Source organism: Narcine bancroftii, chromosome 13 (genome assembly GCF_036971445.1).
Source record: "Narcine bancroftii isolate sNarBan1 chromosome 13, sNarBan1.hap1, whole genome shotgun sequence".
Classification (NCBI taxonomy): domain Eukaryota; kingdom Metazoa; phylum Chordata; class Chondrichthyes; order Torpediniformes; family Narcinidae; genus Narcine; species Narcine bancroftii.
The window spans coordinates 75214777-75227347 of NC_091481.1; the positions used below are offsets into that span (position 1 = coordinate 75214777).

The 12571-nt window shown below is 43.5% G+C and overlaps 1 protein-coding gene across 6 annotated transcripts in view; it reads left to right on the forward strand.

The window, feature by feature from the left end:
* Positions 1-12571, forward strand: part of klc3 (kinesin light chain 3) — a 107400-nt gene that overhangs the window by 65265 nt on the left and 29564 nt on the right. For all 6 annotated transcript variants that reach the window (XM_069909419.1, XM_069909418.1, XM_069909421.1 and 3 more), the window contains 3 exons: positions 2674-2847; positions 4978-5077; positions 6104-6156. In XM_069909419.1, the coding sequence (XP_069765520.1) occupies positions 2674-2847; positions 4978-5077; positions 6104-6156 (327 nt within the window). The remainder of the gene's footprint in view (positions 1-2673; positions 2848-4977; positions 5078-6103; positions 6157-12571) is intronic.

The following is a 12571-nucleotide window of genomic DNA, read 5'->3' on the forward strand; positions in this document are numbered from 1 at the left end:
TTTCATGACCTGTCATTTTATTTTTCCTGTACACTTTTTAAGTAATCCCAGATGGCATTCAGACTTATCCAATTTGTCTTGTAAACTCAGTGAAAATTAGGTTTAAAAGATGAAAGGTAAACTATTTTTCCCCATGATTTGTGGGGATCTATAATGACCAGCAGAACTCCAGAGGATCCCCGTTTACCGCAGTATGAAGTCAGAGCCGTAACTGGAGTGTTATTCTTGCATTTCTTTTCTCATGGTGGCAGCAAAATGCTGAGATTTGCCAAATTTAATCAATCTCTAGTGATAATCATGATGGACGAGTGATCAGTGGGGTTCAGTCTTCAACACTGTCGCCTCTGTCAGAAAACCCAAGCTGTCCCACGGACAACCCCTTCTTAATGGGCGGCACGGTTAGCGCAACACTGTTACAGTGCCAACGACCTAGGTTTGAATCTGGCACAGACAGTAAGGAGTTCTTCCCGGGTCTGCGTGGGTTTCCTTTGGATCCTCTCATTTCCCACCGTTCAAAAATGTGCTGGGGTTGTAGGTTCATTGGATGGTCACAGGCTCAGCGACCGAAAGGGCCTGATTCTGTGCTGTACGTCTAAATTATCTGGTGGTATTGAGCAACATCAAGCACAGAACAGGAAGAGGGAAAACTCTTTTCATTGACAGATGTGACTTCGGTGAGAGTCAATAGATGCAAAAGTGAGGGGATAAATCTGACGAAGGGAAATGTCCATACGGCCAAGTTATAGTCAGAAATACTGTGAAGAATGGGGTGAAGGGTTAACAGGTTAACTTCCAAAAAAGAAAATGGTGATCGATCCAAATTCATAAGGCGAGGGTGAAAAGTTTAGAGAGTTGACCTAATTCACCGTTGCTTCAAACGCGGCACCAGACGTGATTGTCCGAAACGTGATGCAAGGTTGCAACAACAGTGTGTTCGCCTGCTGAAAGGGGACATCCTGAAGTTGTGCCCTCTTGTCCTGGACTCTCCCACCAGGAGAAATAACCTTTCCAAATCTACTCTGTCCACAGAACAAGAAAAGGGAAACCCTTTCATTCTCAGAAACATCCTCTGAACCCTCTCCAATATTAGCACATCCTTTCTTAAATGAGCCCAAAACTGCTCACAATACTCCAAATGAGGTCTCACCAGGGCGACATCACATCCCTGCTCTTATATTTGATTCCTCTTGAAATGAATGCCAGCATCGCATTTACCTTCAGGCATGAGGACTCCCAGGTCCCTTTGCATCTGGGAATTTTCCTTTTTCTCCCTCTTTAGAAAATATTCTGCCCATTTTTTTCATCCAAAGTGCACGGCCGTCCACTTTCCAACGTTGTATTTCATTTGCCATTTCTCTGCCCAATCTCCTAATCTGTCTTTCTGCAACCTCCCTGGTTCCTCTACACTATCTCCTCCTCCACCTACCTTCATATCATTTGCCTTTCATTCCATTATCTAAATCATTAATATTCAACATAAAAAGAAGTGGCCCCAATACTGACCCCTGTGGAACACCACTAGCAATTGGCATCCAACACTCTGCTTCCTGCCAATCAGCCAATGCTCGACCCACACGAATATATTTCCATGGGTTCTTGTGAAATAGCCTCATGTGCAGCACCTTGTCAAAAGCCTTCTGAAAATCCAAATACACAACATCCACTGCATCTCCTTTATCCAGCCGGCTTGTCACTTCCTCAAAGAATTCCAATTCAAAGATCTTTCCTTGAGGAAATCATGGTGGCTTTGGCCTATCTTGTCATTGCCTCCAAGTACAGGGATATCCTGTCAAACACGGTTAATGTGTTCCAAGCAAGTTCAACGCTATGGAAAATTCCATTGTTTAAAGCATTATTACAATGCACTTTAATGTAAAATGTTCCAATCCTGTAAGACTGATCTTTATCGCCAATAAGTAAACATTGTTTATTTAAAAAGATATTTGTCTAATGTCTTCTTTCTTTGGCTTGGCTTCGCGGACGAAGATTTATGGAGGGGGTAAAAGTCCACGTCAGCTGCAGGCTCGTTTGTGGCTGACAAGTCCGATGCGGGACAGGCAGACACGGTTGCAGCGGCTGCAGGGGAAAATTGGTTGGTGGGAGATTTGCATCAAATCATCACCTACATGAGACTTTCACCAAAGTTAGATCGGTACGGGGAGCCCGATCACAGCAGGGACACCAACAATTTTCAACACTGCCACTTAACTCTCTTTATTCCACAGCAAATTCCAGGGGTTCCCCTCCATACAAACTGGCGTTACTCGGTGGTTTGGAACCTCCTGCTCTGCCACATCAGAGCAGAGACAGAAAAAAGCAGATTCCAATCAGTATAAGGCAGCATGCAAGGAGCCCAATCACAGCAGGGACACCAATAACTTTCAACTCTATTCCACAGCTCAGCGCCTATATTTCAAATATTTTAAACTAAAGTCTTGCAAAGTATTATGAGGTGATTTAAATAGCTACAACAATAAAACTTTAACATTGCAAATTTAAAACTGCGAGTCAGAAATTTCAAACCGTGTTATATCACGGTTTATACAAGGTTTGCCTGTACTCCATAACCTCATCCTTGACAATCGATTCCAACATCTTCCCAATCTATTGTGTTTGACAGCTTTTTCTTGTGTTCAATGAGTTTTGCTGAGTTTAGCGTTGTAAATCCCTCAGGTGCTGGGCAAAGACCACCCCGATGTAGCAAAGCAGCTGAATAACCTGGCACTGTTGTGTCAAAACCAGGGGAAGTATGAGGAGGTGGAATATTACTACGAAAGAGCTTTGGAGATCTATCAAACCAAGCTAGGACCAGAGGACCCCAACGTGGCCAAGACAAAGAACAATTTGGTGAGAAAATCAGCTTGCCTCAGACAGGATGCTGACACTCCGCCTATTTGCTGGTGTGCCCTCCTTTCCGTATCCACCTAATACCTCTTGCCTGTGAGACTGTGTCCCTCCCCCTACTCTTTAGTTCAGGCACCTGCCCACATTTTTTCATACCTTGATGAAGGGGATCAAGCCTGAAATGTTGGTTGTGTATCTTTATCTTTGTTCTATAAAGTACACTGTTTGACTGCTGAGTTTCTCCAGCATTGTTTTTTTTACTGCAAATGTACATGTCCATGTCTTTTTTTTAATTAGACATACAACACAGTAACAGGCCATTTTGGCCCATGTGTCTGCGCTGCCTAATTTAAACCCAATTTACACCCAATTAACCTACACCCTGGTACGTTTCGAACAAACATGTATCGGTTCCTCCCAGGTGGTAGTCAGTGGATCATATGACCACTCTGTCATTTCCGTTCTGCCTCATCTGAAGTCCACACATTGCACCATTGCAATAAACAGAGCCCCTGGGAAATACTGAGACCACTCTTAAATACTAACTAATCAACAAACAGAATTCCAAATGCCAATATTTGCTATGTGAAAGGCTTTCTCTCATAACATTCCCCCATCCTTTTCCTGCCTCATATTTTCTTGAGGGTAGGATTGAGTCCCATAGTGCAAGCAGAGCAGATTTGCTTCATTTACTCTCTAGCTTTACACAGTTAACGTAGCGGTTAGTGCAATATTGTAAGTTAGTGCAACGCTGTTGCAGCACCAGTGATTGGGACTGGGGTTCAAATCCCACGCTGTCTGTAAGGAGCTTTGATGTTCTCCCCGTGTCTGCATGGGTTTTCCCTGGGGGCTCCGGTTTCCTCCCACCATTCGAAATGTACCAGGGGATGTTGGTTAATTGGGTGTAATAGAGCAGTGCAAGCTCGTGACCCGAAAGAGCCTGCTACCATGATGTATGTCTAAATTTAAGTTTTGAAAAGTTTAAAGCTCACATTGTGGTACCCCGGTAGTGTTGGATGGTATCACAGCTTTGGATCCTCATCACTAGTGCAACAGTAGAGCATAGCAGATGCGCTTTGTAACAACTAATATTACCAAATCAATTGAGCAGCACGGTTGGTGCCGACCCTGTTACCAATGTTCAAAGTTAGAGCCCTTCATCGAGGTATGAGAAAAATGTAGGCTGACGCCTGAGTAAAATAGGGGGGGGGGGGGGGTAGGGGGAGGAGCAGAGTCCCAAAGGCAGGAGGTAATAGGTGGATAAGGAAGGGAGCAAGCAGGGAGAGGGGGATGGCTTTGTGAATGGCCAGATGTACTGTCCCTCCAGGACCACCCGCAAATTGGAGGAGCAACATCTTATATTACATCTGGACGCTCTAACTGGATAGCATTAACCTCGACTTCTCCGGTTTCTTCTTGCCTACTCTCTGTTCTCCCTCCCTTATTTTGCACATACCCTGATAAAGGGATCAAGCCCAAGTTATGATTCTTTATCTTTGCTAGATAAAGTACACTGTTTGACCTGCTAAGTTTCTCCAGTGTTGTATTCTTACCTAAAGTCACCCTCTTTCCTTTCCCAATCATCTTAAACCAATGCTTTCTCCAGTGTTGTTTTTACTTCAACCACGGTGTCTGCAGACTTTCGTATTTTACTACGTGACTTCAGGGTTGATTGGGTAAGCAAACACAGATGTGGTGGGCCAAATTGCCTTCTCCTTTACTATATCAGTCTATGATTGTACCACAAAAAAAAATTGCAGATCAGCGAGGACCACTTTTGAGATATATTTTACTATTGCATGGGTATGTCAATTGGGAATCATTTGGGAACCTTGGCTGAACATAGGGAAAGAGATTAAATGTATCCCTAATTAGATTCCACTGAGTTTAGGTTTTTAAAATAGTAAAATGGGTTAGGTAACCAAAATATTCTTAACTCAGAGGAAAGAATGGGCTGAAGTGGGTGGGAAAAATCTTTAATTTATTATAGTGCAAAGGAATGGGTCTTGGAGGAAGTAGACCAATTTGAAGGGTTGTAAGCAAGAGCAGAGGTTATTCTGGAGAGTCCCTCTTGTACGGTGAGTAGAAATTTGTGGTTCAAGTTGACTAACTGTATTCCTCTCTTTGTTCCAGGCTTCCTGTTACTTGAAACAAGGCAAATACCGGCAAGCTGAGGCTCTGTACAAGGAGATGCTGACACGGGCTCATGAAAGAGAGTTCGGATCCGTCAATGGTGAGTTGGGTCATTCAATCTGACTCATCCCTGGACTAATAAGACAGCATGGTTAGCGTAGCCATGAGCACAACGTTGTTACAACACCAGTGACCGGGATTTGAATCCAGCGCTGTCTGTAAGGAGTTTGTACATTCTCCCTGGGTCTGCGTGAGTTTTGTCCAGATGCTCAGGTTTCTTCCCATTTAAACCATATAGGGATGTAGGTCAATTGGGTGTAATTGGGCGCCACGGGCTTATGGGCCAAAATGGCCTGACTAAATTTAAATTTTAAAAAATTAATAGTTTTGTCCAATGTTGATGGTAAATTACTATTGAAAATGCCCACTGTATGTAGTGGCTCACACCAAGTTCGAATTGACAGCAAGGTGACAAAGGCTATCCAGCCCGTTGTTTGCATCTGGTGCATAACCTAGTCGACCCAGTCTCTGAATCCCCAGTGGGAGGTTTTTTATCAAGAGGATTATGAGTTGAAAGGGACAGGAGATTAGATTTGCTTCTATGAGGAGTCACCACAGAATCAATGAGCCAAACAATTACTTCCTAAACTTCAGCAGTTCTGTCATTCTGAGCTTATATTTGTCAATCCCAAATAAAATTCAGCAAGATTTCCACTCTTCCTTCTTTCAAGCAGTAGGTTTCAGATACTCAGGAACCATCTAATTCTAAAATTTGCCTTCAATCGGTGCCCCAGAGTTATTGACCCCTTATTCTGAGGGAAGTTGACCCACTTTGTTACCCTATTTTTGTCTTTGCATCCTCATTCTTCTTCTAATGAACATTTTCCAATCCTCTACCTGACTCTTCATTAGAATTTGCATCCAAGTTGAAGGACATACACAGTAGCAGTCATCTTAAAAACTAATGTTTGGATGGTTGATGGGAGAAACCTTAAGTGTTGCAGGGATTATTTTCCATAAGAAATGATGCCCCAGTTTGTATCCCTGATCATCCCCCAAGAGGTGACGCTGTGAACCAGATGAACCTCGGAATGATGGTAAAATTGTCTTCCTGCTTCCCGTACAGGTGACCACAGGCAGGTGTGGGCGAACTCCGAGGACATGGATGACACAAATAAGGTAATGGTCGAACATCATTCAAGGTTTTCATCCTCCAAATTCTTGCTCTCCCCCCAACCCTCTGCCATCACTCTGAGGAACGCCACAGGAGACCAGCCGATATCAATCAAAACCGTTACTGTGTTGGGGAAGTGAGACTACAAAGATGAAATAAAAATACAAGATTCTGGAATTGGCAGACACGATCAAGTTAAATGTAAGAATACTTTGTCAGAGTTGTATTTTTCCCATCTGGAAAGATATCCAACTTTATATCAGATGCCCCGTGCATTTCCAGGATGGTCTGTTATCTTAATAAACAATAGGGCAGGCTTGAGGGGCCAGATTACCTACTCTTATTTTCTCGTGTATATTTGTGTGTATAGTCTGTATTGCTTTTTGCCACTGGTATGTTTCTTTATTGTTCACATTTCACTTAGGATTGTAATCTGCCAGGACCACGTGGTACTGCCTATGGTAATGCCACAGATTTGGCGAGGATCAATGCATTCGAAGAGCTTGGAGAGATAAGAGATGTCCAGCATGGTAGTACTTGATGGGCTGAGTACCCCCAGCAGATTGCTTGAGGCTCCAGATTCCAGCATCTGCAATCTCCCATGTCCTCCTAATCCTGCCATCAATCTTAATAACCTCCTCAAAAAAACCCTCAAAATATCCTCTCCCTTAATTTTATTTACGTGGACAGGGCTGATCAACATTGGACAGGGCCCACCTTCTCCCTGGAGTACTGTTTTTGCACTAAGGAGCTCATTGAAAAAAGGCAGAATTGGGCCAAAATGTCTTCCCCCCCTTCTGTGCTAAATAACTCTAGAAAGTTTTATTAGCTTTTGATTTTTTTCTCCTACATGATTCAGTTGGAAAACCTAAAGACATTTTTAACTGGTGAACACAAAACCAACTGTTTTCTCATTTAACCATTGTCGTGCATCATTGGGAATATGGAGAATCCAAGTCGCAACTTGTTAAATAGGGAGAGAGGAAATGTTTCTGTGTCCCCTGAGATTAATGTGTGTTTAATGGTGCGGCTCGATTAGTCCAACACTACTGCAGCATCAGTGACACAGGTTCAATTCCAGTGTTCTCCCCATGTCTGCGTGGGTTTCCTCCAGGTCTCCGCTTTCCACCCTTCCAAGTGTATGGAGGTTGGCGTTTAATTGGAGTATTTGTGCAGCATAAGGCTTGTGGGCCAGAAGGGACTTAAATTTTTAAAATTTAAATTTAAACCCTTTTCCTTATGTCCTTTGCTGTATTTCCAATACTCCAGTCTTTGAAAAAGACCTTAGAACTATAATATAGCATTTCTAAGTCGGAGTCTTTACAGACTCCTGTATTTTATGTAACAATGTGGATCTTTACAAGAGTCCGCAAGCATCGGATCCACGCTGCTGAAGACCCAACTGCGCTGGGTGGGTCACGTCTCCAGAATGGAGGACCATCGCCTTCCTAAGATCGTGTTCTATGGCGAGCTCTCCACTGGCCACCGTGACAGAGGTGCACCAAAGAAGAGGTACAAGGACTGCCTAAAGAAATCTCTTGGTGCCTGCCACATTGACCGCCGCCAGTGGGCTGATCTCGCCTCCAACCGTGCATCTTGGCACCTCACAGTTCTGCAACCTCCTTTGAAGAAGACCGCAGAGCCCACCTCACTGACAAAAGACAAAGGAGGAAAAACCCAACACCCAACCCACCAATTTTCCCTTGCAACCACTGCAACCGCGCCTGCCTGTCCTGCATCGGACTTGTTAGTCACCAACGAACCTGCAGCAGACGTGGACCTACCCCTCCATAAATCTTCGTCCGCGAAGCCAAGCCAAAGAAAGGAGGATCTTTACCAGACACAGAATAGGATAAGGATTCAGCTAAGAATCCAGAAATGGACAAGGAGAAGGATTGTTCATTAGGAAAGTGAAATTTTAGGATTAACATTTTTCCACACTTGATTCAGTCTTGATTAATACTTATTAACTTTAACAACATTTACTCCTGATGACCTTGATGTAAAGGCTAGATATCAGCCAAGAAGTGGAGTGTAAGAGAGCCATGGAGCTGACGTCATTGCTAGGGAGACTAAATGATCGCAGAAGAGGAAACCTAGTACACTGTCTTGCAAGCCACAAAGCTGGCATGTGGGAGATCTGAGGGATGACCTAAGAGAGGGTTTGCATCTTCAGTCATCTTCCATCCTCTACCGTTGAGGATCATTCAGTCACTGTAAAGTGATGGAGAGGACAAAAGGTTTTCCCTTCCAGCCAATTAACAAAAACTCTCATCTTTTGTCAGGATTCATTTGATTGCACCAATGAGGCTTTTATTCCATCAACTATTAGGTGAAAAACACTTGGATCTTGCAGCATTTGGCATGAGTCAGTTGGCCTATTTTCTTGTGTGTGTCGCCTGTGTGGCTTTTTGCGGCTGATGTGTTTCTTCATTGTTCACAATTCACCTTGAGTTTGTGCAAGACACCAAAACATTTTTAAAACTGTGTCCATAGACCCGATTAAACCCAATGGGGAATTTCAAATGAATGCTTTATCTTGAGAGTCTTTAGATTATAGGTGAACAGCGTGGATGTCATTAAGGGATACTTGGAGGAAGGCATGACAGAGAAAAGGAGCAGAAGGTTATGCTAATTAGCAGGGTATTCATTGCATAATGTTCCTGATTATGGCAGGGCCGTAAAGTCTCAGCAAACTGTCTCCGCTTTATCCCTCGACTCAGTCCACACACTGGCAAGGCTCAATAGTCAACCAACTTTGAAAGCAACCCTGCATTGGAGAGCAGCAGTGAACAAGCCCATCTGATTTCAATTCCCACTGAGCAAAGCTTTCAGCATCTTGCCATATTCATGTCTCCTTTGCTCTCGTTTTGGGCAACTTACGAGCTCTTTCCAGTGGAGGTGCTTTTGCTGCTTCTCCACGCAATTGTTATGCTTTGTTTATTCAGTTGCTAATAAATATGCCTTTAATTATTTCTTCACAGGGTAAAGATTAAAAGTTTTGGACAAAAATTATTTCTGTATACTTAAGAAATACACTATATATTTGTTTCTTTCAGCTCCATGGCATTCAGTTTAAAGATTGTATTTTCCGCAAATTGCCTGCAAAATAATCCCCATTCTCATTAGATCTGTGCTTCGTTGAGAATTTTGTAAAGGCTGCAGATGGGATGATTTTATTTTGTATTTGTTTAAACCACATTTCACATTCTGTGAAACCTTCCCATTCCAGCATCAGCCAAGTTAATATTTCTTTGACTCTCTACCTCATGACTGTTGAACCTCTTTTACACTCGAAAATCCCACCTATTTTAACTGGATCAAAATACCTTTTGGAGGCTCCCAACCTGAGATTTTCATCCCAAGATTGTTTGGATCAATACCCGAGTTCCAGTTTAATCTCTGGGCAGCAGATATCGCATAATCCTCGACTCCCACCATAGAATCAGTCACTTATTTACTTTCTTCTCAACAGATTCTTTTCCGGGGTAGCTAGGGGTACAGTCTCCTTTCAGTAGGTTTTGATTATGGTTTCTACACCTCACCTGTCATGCTGAAATGCTACACCATGGAGAATTTTCCTGCCGAATGGTCCATCCCAATTTCCCCCCGCTTTTCACTGGGGTTTTTGACCTTGATTCCAGAGCCACAGCCGATCCTTCCAAAAGCATCCATCTTCATTGTTACTCATTGCATCATGGGAATACAATCCATCTAAACAGCAGAGCATGCTCAAGAGGCCCATTGACTTCCTGTGCCTATAGTTCTTTCCTCTCTCATCCCCTCACCGTTGCACTTTTCAGGACCATCAGTATTTGATAAGAGAAAGGACATCAGAAATAGGAGCAGGAGTCGGCCACCCGGCCCTTTGAACCTGCCCGGCCATTCAATGCGATCATGGCTAATCTGATGATAGGCTTATCTCCACCTACCCATCTTTCTTCATATCCCTTAATTCCCTACTATATAAAAATCTATCCAACCTTGTCTTAAATATATTTACTGAGGTCACCTCCACCTCTTCAATGGGCAGTGAATTCCACAGATTCACCACCCTATGGAAAAAGCAGTTCCTCCTCATCTCCATCCTAAATCTACTATCTTGAATCTTGAAGCTATGTCCCTATTTCTGGTCTCCACTACCAATGTAAATAACTTACCTACCTCTATCTTATCTATGCCTTTCATAATTTTATATCTTTATTCTAAATTTCAGTGGGTACAGTCCCAGATGACTCAATCTCTCCTCATAGACTAACCTTTTCACCTCTGGAATCAATGTGATGAACCTCCTCTGCACCCCCTCCAAAGCCAGTCCATCCTTCCTCAAATAAGGAGACCAGAACTGCACACAGTCCTCCAGATGCGGCCTCACCAGGACCTTGTACAATTCAGCATAACCTCCCTGTTCCTAAAGTCAATACCTCTAGCAACGAAGACCAACATTTCATTTGCCTTCTTGATAACCTGCTGCACCTGCAAACCAACTTGATTCATGCACAAGCCCTCCCAAATGCTGCAGTTGCTTGCCATTTAAATAATAACCCATTTTTCCTTCCAAAGGGGATAACCTCACATTTACCAACATTGCACTCCATCTGCCAGACCCTTGCCCACTCACTTAACCCATCTGTATCTCTCTGCAGACTCTCCGTATCCTCTGCACAATTTGCTTTTCCACTCAATTTAGTGTCATCAGTGAACTTAGATACACTACGCCCTGTCCCCACTTCCAGATCATTTATGTACATCATGAACAGTTCGTCGCAGCACTAACCCCTCCAGCACCCCACTCACCACCAACTGCCAACCAGAAAAACACCTGCGTACCCCAAATTTCTGCTTTCCATTGGTTAACCAATCCTCTATTCATCCCCAACTCTATGCATCCTTCTGCATGTCTTTTATGCGGCATCTTATCGAACACCTTCTGGAAATCTAGGTCCCCTCTATGTTCCGTGCTTGTTATATCCTCAAAGAGCTGCAGTAAATTTGTCAAATAGGACCTGCCCTTGCTGAATAACCTCCCTTCCTGTCCCTCTTGTAGGTCTGGAAGAGCAGCAGCCCTGTGACCAAGTTGGAATTGGCTCACCTGTCTGTCAGGGATTGGATCTCAGATGTTACTTAGTTTGTATGTCTTGGTATCACACCAGGCTCCTGCCATAATCCACTACGCAAGGCAACTTGAGTAATGGGAAAATGCCCTCAGCGGGCCAGGCAGCACCAAAAGAGTTAACATTTCAGTTCAAAGATGTTTTCATCTGATCACTTCTGAGCCAGAACGTTACCCTTTTCTCCCTCCCCAGACCTGCTGAGTGTGTCCAGCATTTTCTATTTCAGATTTGTATAATTTTAATTTAAAATAATAATCCTTGGATCAAACTATGCCATTGTAAGATGTCTTGCTATGATATTATGTCCATTATACCATCATCAGAGATGATATCCAGAAAGGTGCTTGGGAGTTCCATTATCCAGGCGATTGCAATGACCTTAACACATTCTCTTTCCTTTGTGAATTCCACAGGGGGGATTTATGAGCAGCCTCTCCCTCCCTTCATGCAAGCCACTTGTCTCTCCTCAGCTAACCACTCTGCTATGCCTGCATTTTTCCATCTAAGCCGCTTTGGGGCTGATTCATCTGATTATATTTTAAAGAAATGCCATGAGTTAGAAGACATTCTAGGTTTTCTAGACATCCGAAGTAGGCTTTCAAAGCTTGCAGAGGATATCTGGACCCAGTGGAAAGATGGCAGCCAAGTGTGAGGTGTTGCATTTTGGAAGGTCAAACCAAGAAAGGACGTGTGTGGTAAATGGTCGGGCACTGAGGAGTGCGATAGGACAGAGGGATCTGGGATGCAGATCCATAATTCCCTGAAAGTGGGGTCACAGGTGGATAGGGTTCGAAAGAGATCTTTTGGCATATTGGCCTTCATAAACCAAATTATTGAACACAGAAGTTGGGATGTTATAGTAAAGTTGTACAAGACATCGGTGAGTGCAGTGCGTGCAGTTTTGGTCACCTGACGACAGGAAAGGTATCAGTAAGCTTGAAAGACTGCAGGGAAGATTTACCCGGATGTTGCGCGGGCTTCAGGAACTGAGTTACAGGGAAAGGTTAAACAGGTTAGGACTTTATTCCCTGGAGCGTAGAAGAACAAGGGGAGATTTGATAGAGGTTTACAAAATTATGAGGGGGTTAGACAGAGTAAATGTAAGTTGGCTTTTTACGCTGAGAGTAGGTGAGACATGGGTGAAGGGGGAAAGGGGAGAGGTTTAGGCGGAACTTCTTTGCCCAGAGAGTGGTGTGAAAGTGGAACGAGCTGCCAGCTGAAGTGGTGAATGCGGGCTTAATTTTAACATTTAATTTGGATGGGTACAAGGATTACAGGGTTATGGAGGACTATGAACTGGGTGCAG